Below are 10757 nucleotides of genomic sequence, written 5' to 3'. Positions count from 1 at the left end.
AAATATAAAATAAATGCACAGTTTTGAAGAGGGTGCATGAACAGATCCAATGATTCACATACACAGATCTGTATGGGTGATGGTGTAATACCTTTAAAAGAAAAATCAAGGATCCTAAGCTTAAGAAGTAAAACCCTCCATATACAATAATTATGTTAAGCTATTATAAATGTTTGGTATAGCCCCAGCTAATGCATGTGTTTAATTTTGGCCACTGGAAAGAAGGCTTTGAAGAGTGTGTAAAGGAGATATACTGGAATGGTACCAACTATAACGCACTGCGCACTATATGGAAAGATTAAGAAGGCAGGATTATTTAGCAGAAGCACTTGAAATGAAGCTTTCTGATAAGATAGGTAGCTGAAAATTATTTCCAGAGGCAAAAGAGTTTCTAGCAAGAGGATACCAATTTACAATAATGGGATAAATCGGTAGGCGTGATGTGGAGAAATGCTTATGTCGCATGAATACATTACTTCAAATGACAGATGCATTCAGATTCAACAATAATTTAAAAAGAAAATGCGGTATTTGCTGAGCCAGAAATATACTGCTGTTTTATTGGTAAAAGAGCAGGTGAGGAGGCACTAATTGGATAACATTTTGAAATGGCCGGCACAAAAATTATGAGACACAGAGACTCCTTTTGGTTTCTCCCCGTGACCTGCGTGGGTTTTCTCCGAGATCTTCGGTTTCCTCCCACACTCCAAAGACGTACAGGTATGTAGGTTAATTGGCTGGGTAAATGTAAAAATTGTCCCTAGTGGGTGTAGGATAGTGTTAATGTACGGGGATCACTGGGCGGCACGGACTTGGAGGGCCGAAAAGGCCTGTTTCCGGCTGTATATATATGATATGATATGATATTATGATTCCATTCAAAATAAATGACACTGTGCACAGGAAGCCGATTAAGAAATAAATATATTTTGTTTCTTTTTCCTTTAATCACTGGACTTCAGTTTACTAAGCCACCCACTACCACTCTGAAAAACCTCAGGTAGACATAAAATACATCTCATTTTTGGCAGAAGCTCAGCTTTAAATTCTTCTTGAGTATTTACATCACTTACCATGGAGACAAATCTAAATAGAAATGAAATTTAAAACAATTACAGCAATACTGTATCTTGTAAAGTGAATACAAACGGATATAAAGCATTATCCTACAAGTTGAAAGCATGACTGAACAAATGAAACAATTCCGAAAGCTATTTGCTTTATGCAACTAAAACACTCACAAGCATAACTATTGGAAATGCATGAAAAATTCTCCAGCTCCTTTAAAACATATTTGCATCTCTCTCCAACAGTTAGTGCAAAACCAAGACATATAGATCAGGAATGTCCCCAAACTCTGGTAGATTGCCAATCTCAGCCAAAATTGGTAGTGGTCCATAACAGATTACTAACCAGTTCCGCAATTTATTATACGAAGCTTAAACTGTGAAGGACCAAAATGAGCTGTGATGCATTGCATTTGGAATAGCCAACAAACTACAAACCACATGTCCAGACATGTGGTTTAAGAATGGGGCAGGGTTTGAAAAAGCTGGAACTATGATAAGCAATTGTGCTCAAAATATTTTCAGGCTACAGGGAAATTTGCCAGTGAAGGCAAAATGGAATGAATGGCTGTTTTCTGTGTTTGATCGTACAAAGCTTCTAAGTGAAAAGCAAAAAACGAATTTCCAACATTCTATTTCACATTTCCAGCAAATGCTGTGTTCTGCATCGCATACTTCCAACATTGTTTTTGTTTCCAACTCTTCTCATCTTCTATTTACAATTCTCCAGACAGATCCCTCCTTTCGACAGTACCCAAAGCAATTGTGACACCTGAATCCCTTTATCACACGCTTTCTTTAATTTCTCCACTTCTCTGCAAGTTAAAACTCTAATGATGACAAGTCACTGACCTGAAATGACAATTTAGTTTCTGTCTCCACATGCCCCCTAGCCTGTGGGATATTTTCAGCAGTTCATTTTGATTTATGGTTTTCAGTTGCTACTTTGCAAAGAGTGGAGAGCAGTAGATTGACACAAAAGGAAATTTGTAAGGAACTGATTTTCAAATATATTTAATTTTAGAAAATCAACAGATGCCAGTCCTTTAGGGCCACATTGCCAGTTTGGAGTTAGTTATCTTGTGGATACCACTTTCACCTCAAGTTCAGAAAGCTGGCCATTCCAGACCACTCCAGACTCAAGATGCAATTGAGATTGATATTTCACAGCAATTATTCAACATGTCAATTATTTCATTCCTGGTCTAGTGATTCAAAATATTTACACGATTCATCTCAATCAACTCAAATAATCAAAAATTATGTGGAACATGTTTAAAAGAGCAATGCAAATCTTCTCGTACATTGCTCATTTAACGTGCTCTTTTGGCCGCTTTTCACTGTTCAACATTGTGTATTGTGATAGCAACTACTCACACTTTTGCTAATTTGTGTAATATTTTCTGAGGCCATTCTAAAGCTTTTTCCATGTAATTAAATCAGAGGAAAAAAAACCTTATTCCAGATACATCAAACAAGGAAAAAAATAATTGGGAAGTCCCAAAACATCAGTGGCGATAAATGATATTACAATCTACTCAGAGAACATTGTGCTGCATAAAAATGACAGAGACATTTTCCAGACATCATAGGGAACTACAAAGAAATCATCAATTTTAAACTTAAAGAGAAATTACATGTTAAACAGAACTACTCTCAGTTAATGCCTTTACCTTACAAGGAAATACAGTTAATTCAAGAAATACTATCCTCCTTTTCCCTAGCTGGCTTTCAGTTACACATTTAGATTCGCAAAAACAACACCTTATGCTGCTAGCAAAAACAACACCTTATGCTGCTAGCCTGAATTTTTGTCTGTACCTTCGGTGCAATATTCTACTTAAATCAGTATATGTCTGTGCAACGTGCTTTAAATGAAACAAATATAATCCAAATGGAATGCAGCATACATTTTGGGAAAATTGTCTAACTGTCTGCAATTAATTAGAATTTTTTTCATCTTACAGCAAAACCCTTCAAGTAGATCTGATATACTCTCCTTCATTGCCTACTATTTGTGTGTCAAGTAATCGCCGTGTTTGAAATCTTCTATGATTTTCAATTGCTCTCCTCAGGGTAGAGTCCGTTGAAAGATCAGACTGGTTCAAATCTCCATTATCACATCCAACAACTGGGCACCTATTCCAGAAACAAGTGTATTAACAAAAGAAAAAATAAATTCAATGAAGATTTACAGTTCTTGAGAAAGTATCTCTCACTTAATAACTACCAAACTCAAATAATCAGGAACATTTTAACAACACTAAATTTGAGTCTAAGAATTTTTTTGTGCCTGATGCAGATAATTTTACACTTTATTTTTAAATAACGTATTGCAGATGCTGGAAATCTGAAATAAGGAAACCAAAACAATTTCAGCAGTTCTGCAGGAAGAGAAACAGTTCATATTTCAAGTTAATGATCTTTCATTAGAAATTAAGAAAATCTAAATTTAGTTTTAAGTTCAAGATCCCTTCTGGTCTCTAATACAGACATCCCCTTTTGTTCCCTCCACACCTCCCAGCTTTCTCTGCAATTTCATTTCAAACATTTCCCAGTTCTGACAAAAAATATATCAACTTGTGAAGCAGTACAGATTATAAATTTTACATTTTCCATGCTCTTTTGTAATATATGTAACACTTTCTTTCAACAGTTGTGTCAGTATTCGTTATTATTGTACTTTAAGTAAACTTCCTTTCGACATAGTAATATAAATGTTCCATTATAAAACACTCCTTCTTCCACAATTGTATGACTGAAAATTAAATTTACCCTGAATAAGGACATATGTGATCGGAGCAGAATTAGTTCATTCGGCCCATCGTCTACTCCGTCATTCAATCATGGCTGATCTATCTCTCCGTCCTAACCCCATTCTCCTGCCTTCTCCCCATAACCCCTGGCACCCGTACTCATCAAGAATCAAGTAAACAAAAAATATATCAACTTGTGAAGCAGTACAGATTATAAATTTTACATTTTCCATGCTCTTTTGTAATATATGTAACTAGGTTAATTCCCGGAATGGCGGGACTGTCATATGTTGAAAGACTGGAGCGACTAGGCTTGTATACACTGGAATTAAGAAGGATGAGAGGAGATCTTATCGAAACGTATAAGATTATTAAGGGGTTGGACAAGTTAGAGGCAGGAAACATGTTCCCAATGTTGGGGGAGTCCAGAACAAGGGGCCACAGTTTAAGAATAAGGGGTAGGCCATTTAGAACTGAGATGAGGAAAAACTTTTTCAGTCAGAGAGTTGTGAATCTGTGGAATTCTCTGCCTCAGATGGCAGTGGAGGCCAATTCTCTGAATGCATTCAAGAGAGAGCTAGATACAGCTCTTAAGGATAGCGGAGTCAGGGGGTATGGGAAGAAGGCAGGAACGGGGTACTGATTGAGAATGATCAGCCATGATCACATTGAATGGCGGTGCTGGCTCGAAGGGCCGAATGGCCTCCTCCTGCACCTATTGTCTATAATCTATCTATTTCTGCCTTAAAAATATCCAGACTTGGCCTCTACATCCTTCTTGGGCAAATAATTCCACAGATTCAGCACCCTCTGACTAAAGAAATTCCCCCTCATCTCCTTCCTAAACGAACATCCTTTAATTCTGAGGCTGTTACCTCCAGTCCTAGACTCTCCCACTAGTGGAACCATCCTCTCCACATCCACTCTATCCAAGTCTTTCACAATTCGGTAAGTTTCAATGAGGTCCCCCCTCATCCTTCTACACTGAATAAACCCATAACATCCATCACATGGTCATTTTATCCATCTCCAAAGATCTAATTGGTCATTTACTCTTCATTGTTGGTCACAACCGTGATGACGTCATGATCTACTGCCCCTGATCTCCCTACTTTACCAAACCTGATGTTTGAATCTTTTCCACTCCCAACTCTACAGAAATATTTGAGTCAGATGTTCACTCAACAATGACAACCATTTGCACCCCTGATCACATCACAGCCCTAGCTACTGAAATTTGCACAACTAAAATTAACGCAAGTACATCTGTCCCACTGCCATCAGCACATCTAATGGGTATGCTGAATTTCTAGGCAAGAACTGTAATTGATAACATACATATCCCTCGCCTGCTCATTAAAATAGTACGTAACTTCACTGTATTTTCTTTCAGATTTTTGATGATGATGATGATTGCTTAGAAATGGTGAATACATGCAAAGGGATTGATGATGAAAGTCAGTGATGCACTCTTCCATTCATGGTGTAGTCAATCCAATTGTTAGAAATCTTAAACATACTGAAAGTCAGACTGTTTTGGATGAAGTAAATACTCTGATGTACCTCATTAGGATGAACAGCTTAACTTTGCTGTTTCCAATTTAAACATAATATTGCTAAAATGTTCATTAGCTCAGTGTCATTGTGTCAGAGTGATACAGCATGGAAACAGACCCTCCTGCCCAACTTACTCAAGCTGTCCAAGAACTGCCCCATCTTGTGGGCAGTTCTTGCCTACCTGCTCGCGTTTGGTCCATATCCCTCCAAACCTTTCCTATCCATGCACCTGCCCAAATGTCTTTTAAAATTTGTGGGTGAGAAGAAAATAGGTTGCCTGAGTTTATAACGGTCAAACTTAAAAAAACCTTTTCCATGTGCTAAAATCATTTTATGAATGTGGGGATTTTTTAAGCACATTGATCAAATGTGGTTTTATCCCTGGAGACATACGATTCACCTTCACAATATTGTATTAGCACTTTAAGTAAAATTCTGTGAAATGGCAAAACATTTAAATACATTAGCCATGCTAAGATTACACTGATCTACCATCCACTTTCCAGACAGAGTCATAGAGTGATACAGTGTGGAAACAAGCCCTTCAGCCCAAATTGCCCACACCAGCCAACAATGTCCTGGCAACACTAGTCCCAAATCCCTCCAAACCTGTCCTATCCAAGTACCTAACTGTCTCTTAAACGATGGGATAGTCCCAAGTACCTAACTGTCTCTTAAACGATGGGATAGTCCCAGCCTCCTCTGGAGGTAGTTGAAGCTGTTCCATACACCCGCCACCCTTTGTGTGAAAAAGTTACCCCTCGGATTCCTATTAAATCTTTTCCCCTTCACCTTGAACCTGTGTCCTCTGGTCCTCGATTCCCTTACTCTGGGCAAGAGACTCTGTGCGTCCACCCAATCTATTCCTCTCATGATTTTGTACAGCTCTATAAGATCCCCCCTCATACTCCTGCGCTCCATGGAATAGAAACCCAGGCTACTCAACCTCTTCCTATACCTCACACCCTCTAGTCCTGGTAACATCCTCGTAAATCTTTTCTGAACCCTCTCAAGCTTGACAATATCTTTCCTATAACATGGTGCCCAGAATTGAACACAATATTCTAAATGCGGTCTCACCAACGTCTTATACAACTGCAACATGACCTCCCAACTTCTATACTCAATACTCTGACTGATGAATGCCATTGTGCCAAAAGCCTTTTTGACCACCTTATCTACCTGCGACTCGACCTTCAAGGAACCATGCACCTGCACTCCCAGATCCCTCTGCTCTACAATACTACCCAGAGGCCTACCATTTACTATGTAGGTCCTGCCCTTGTTAGACGTCCCAAAATGTAACATCTTGCACTTCCCTGTATTAAATTCCATCAACCATTCTCCGCCCACCTGGCCAATCGATCCAGATCCTGCTGCAATCTTTCACAACCATCTTCACTATCTGCAAAACCCTTTCACTCTGCACAACCATCTTCACTATCTGCAAACTCACTTTTATATCATCACTCAGCAAACTTGCTAATCTTGCCCTGTATGTTCTCATTCAAATCATTGATGTAGAAGACAAATAGTAACGGGCCCAGCACTGAACCCTAAGGAACACCCCTAGTCACAGGCCTCCAGTCTGAGAAGCAATCTTCCACCATCACCCTCTGCTTCCTTCCATGAAGCCAATTTGCTATCCATTCAGCTATCTCTCCTTGCATCCCATGCAATCTAACCTTCCAGAGCAGCCTACCATGCGGCACCTTGTCGAACACCTTACTGAAATCCATGTACACAACATCTACAGCTCTGCCTTCATCGACCGTTCTGGTCACGTCTTCAAAAAAATCAATCTGATTTGTGAGACATGACCTCCCACGTACAAAACCATGCTGACTATCCCGAATCAGACCTTGCCCAAATAAATGCCTGTATAACCTATCCATCAGAATACTCTCCAGTAACTTTCCAACTACAGATGTTAAGCTCGCCAGCCTATAGTTCCCAGCATTTTCCCTGCAGCCCTTCGTGAAAAGAGGCACAACATTTGCCACCCTCCAGTCTTCCGTCACCTCTGCTGTATTTAAGAACGACTAGTAAATTTCAAGTTAGAATCGTACAGCGATACAGGAGATGAAAACAAGTCCTGTGTCCCATCAAGTCCACAATGACCATCGTTTCTACACTTTTCGTATCTGATCCAGTTTTATTCCTATTTCCCCAACAATTCCTTCCTAGGTCCTTTCGCTCTTCTATAAATTAGGGGCAGTTTACAATGGGCAATTAGCCAAATAACCTGTACATTTTGGGGGCATGGGAGGAAACACGCAATTACAGGGAGAATGTGTGATCTCCAACCAGACAGCACCAATGGTCAGGATTGAACATGGGACACTGGAGCTGTGAGGCAACAACTTCATCAGCTGCGCCACTGTACTACTTTCTGGATGAAATAAACCTGAGATTAATTTATGCACAGGTGCTAATTTACTGCAACTAGTATAAAAAGGCAGGGACACAAGGGTTCACTGAAATCTGGAGTCAATGTTTTAGAGAAATTTGTTCGCGCTCCGTGATGTTCTGAATAAAGATGCAGTTGAGACATGTTCCATTGCCAACTCACCGAGCCTTCTTCTTTTGTTTGTGCTTGGTTTGGATTATTTTTATTATGGCTTCTTCTTCATAGCTGTGACCACAAACTTTATTCTTCACAGGACATTCCAATTCTCTCTGCAAAAAAACACAAATTTAAAAGCAAATGATTCATTCCTCCTTTCATTCTTTACATGACATATTGGCAGGCTTTTCAACAATTGTTTAACCAATGCTGATTGCAAAGCCAATGTAGATGGAGTCAGTTTTTTCTGAGAAGAGCATTGAGAATAAAATTACAATTCCTGTTTCTTATCCAGCGCCTGCATTTTTATATTTAAATATGTCAACATACTTCCCCCTGCGGGCATTGTATCTATAACTGTTTGCCAAGATGTGCGGATCTGGATTTTTCCTCATTAGATTGCAGTAGCTCTATCTGATTATTTGCACGCATCCTAGACTGACCAGTTTTCCTGGGCTGTCAATCACTGCAAATCCATGATAAGCTCTTGGTTTCCTGTCATCAAGTGAAAGCCTGCCACTACCAACCAGGAACATGCCCAAGTGAAACAGCATACAAAGATCTAGCAAGATCTTTAATGCTGTACATTGGATTGAAGCTTGCAATAAAGTCTATTTATTGAAAACAATACGTTCAGTGAAAGGAACTCTTGAATCCAGATTAAAATTCTCCCACTACTGTGGAACAAACAACACCTTGTAGTTAGATCAGTTCCTTTAAGAAAGCAAACTGTCCCAAAACACATTCCAAAGATTGATCACACAAAAATAAAAACATTAAATACTGGAACATTAAAAGGAAATGATAATTAATGTTCCAGGTGGAAGGCAATTCCCGAGAATACATGTGTAGGAAGGAACTACAGATGCTGGTTTAAACCAAAGATAGACACAAAATGCTGGAGTAACTCAGCGGGACAGTCAGCATCACTGGAGAAAAGGAATGGGTGATGTTTCGAGTCGAGACCCTATTCCAATCGGAAGAAGGGTCTCGACTTGAAACGTCACTCATTCCTTTTCTCCAGCGATGCTGTGTGTCCTGCTGAGGTTACTCCAGCATTTTGTGTCTATCCCTAGAATAGATGATCCACAACATATTTTGGTATCCATTAAGAAACCAGGTTCTCGTTAAATTTCAGGCCATATCCCAATGAGAGGAATGATGTTTGTGGCCATGGAACAGTCTCTGAAAGAAACCAAGCTTTGGTGTTCACAATATTCATGTAAGAAATCAGAACAGTGGAAAGGTATGACATAAGTATGACATAAAAGTATGACATAAATTCTTATATAAATTAAGTGTAATCTATGTAATAATTTATGTTTTAAATCACTTAGGAAGCTATAATTAGTACGTCGAAAAACTGGAAAGCTGCTAAAAGTACATGCCTTCCCCCCACTTACAAATGTAGGATTGGGAGGAACAAGGTGTGGTGTCGACATGGGAAGAAAGGAATACATTTGCAACCATTACTACAGGTAACGTTACAAAATTTAACATGAATTTCAGGCAAAAACAATGTTTAAAATTGCCTCTTAAAAATACACAAAAAAAAAGAATTGCTTTAACATAAATGAACTTCATCAACACTTCTGTCTTGAAAATGCAAATATCTCCCAATCCCTCTTAATAATACCTGAAAGCAACCCTCTGAATTATTTTCAAAGTGAACCTAAACAGCAGCAATATTCAAAAAAAAGGTTGTCTGACATCTTAATCCTACTCTTACTAGTGTATCGAGAATGTTAATGACAAGTCAGTTTCAGATTACTTTCCTCGTCAGCTGTCTCCTTTTACAGAATCAAGGTTAATTTCTTTGTGAACAAGTAAAATAAAAAAACAGTTTTAAGAATGGGAAAGGAAATACGAGGAAGACATCTGAACTACGATGAGGCATCTCATTTGTTGCTTGGCAGTAGATTTTAATGTGTCCTATCAGAAACCACCTTTCAAACTCCTAAAGCACATTTAAAATGGAACAGAGATGAACTTAAGGCAAAGGCATCATAAGGGGCCAGTCCCAGTTTTAAGGCGACTGCCGGCGACTATTGAGATGCCATGATAAAGTACTTAGAAACACAATACCGAAGATCTCGGAGAAAACACACGCAGGTCATGGAGAGAACGTACAAACTCCGGCGCCCGTAGTCAGGATCGAACCTGAGTCTCCAGCGCTGCATTCGCTGTAAGGCAGCAACTCTACTGCTGTGCCACCGTGCCACCGAACTCATTTATTTTGATCAATGAAGCAAACACATACATAAACATTTCACTACATTTAAAGGCAAACGCTCACACAAAGACAGACACTACTAACACAAAGACAAACAGAGTTACTGCGATGCTGTTAAAGGGGGTATGGACACCTGACCATAAGGACAGCCAGGTCAGCCAGACCATTACCACGTCACTGGCTCCTCCGTGCCTGACACCTATGGTCAAAACCCGTCCACTATAAAGCTGCTGCAACAGCCAGGTGTGGAATGGGGGCGGAGACCGCGATGCTGTCAAAAGTGAGCGGACAACTGAACCGGACTGCAGCAAGTTACAAGGAATCGGATCTCCCAACAGTGGGAGGAAGAGTGGGCGTGGGATTTTCAGCAGGACTGGATAAGTAAAAGAGGTTGACACCGGGGAGGCTGATACAAAGACAGTAGGGACAACAGTATTGGCAGTCGGGTTCTCGCTGTCTTTCGGAAAAGTCCCGGACATCATGTTAAAACCAGATTCCAAGTCTCCCACGGGAACGCATTGGTTCTGCTGGAGGTTCACTGAAAAACCCTTGTGGCAGATGCATTTAGAAGCACGTAA

The 10757-nt window shown here is 39.6% G+C and overlaps 1 protein-coding gene across 3 annotated transcripts in view; it reads right to left on the bottom strand.

The window, feature by feature from the left end:
* Positions 1 to 916: 916 nt before the first annotated feature.
* nsmce2 (NSE2 SUMO ligase component of SMC5/6 complex) overlaps positions 917 to 10757 on the bottom strand; it is a 104538-nt gene continuing 94697 nt past the window's right edge. For all 3 annotated transcript variants that reach the window (XM_078397741.1, XM_078397742.1, XM_078397744.1), the window contains 2 exons: positions 7953 to 8059; positions 917 to 3206 (listed from right to left, as the gene is read on the bottom strand). In XM_078397741.1, the coding sequence (XP_078253867.1) occupies positions 3044 to 3206; positions 7953 to 8059 (270 nt within the window). In that variant the 3' untranslated portion in view covers positions 917 to 3043. The remainder of the gene's footprint in view (positions 3207 to 7952; positions 8060 to 10757) is intronic.

This window comes from Rhinoraja longicauda, chromosome 4 (assembly GCF_053455715.1).
Source record: "Rhinoraja longicauda isolate Sanriku21f chromosome 4, sRhiLon1.1, whole genome shotgun sequence".
Lineage (NCBI taxonomy): Eukaryota > Metazoa > Chordata > Chondrichthyes > Rajiformes > Arhynchobatidae > Rhinoraja > Rhinoraja longicauda.
The sequence above is the reverse complement of the archived record's forward strand: the minus strand, read 5'-3'. Positions and strand labels throughout refer to the sequence as shown.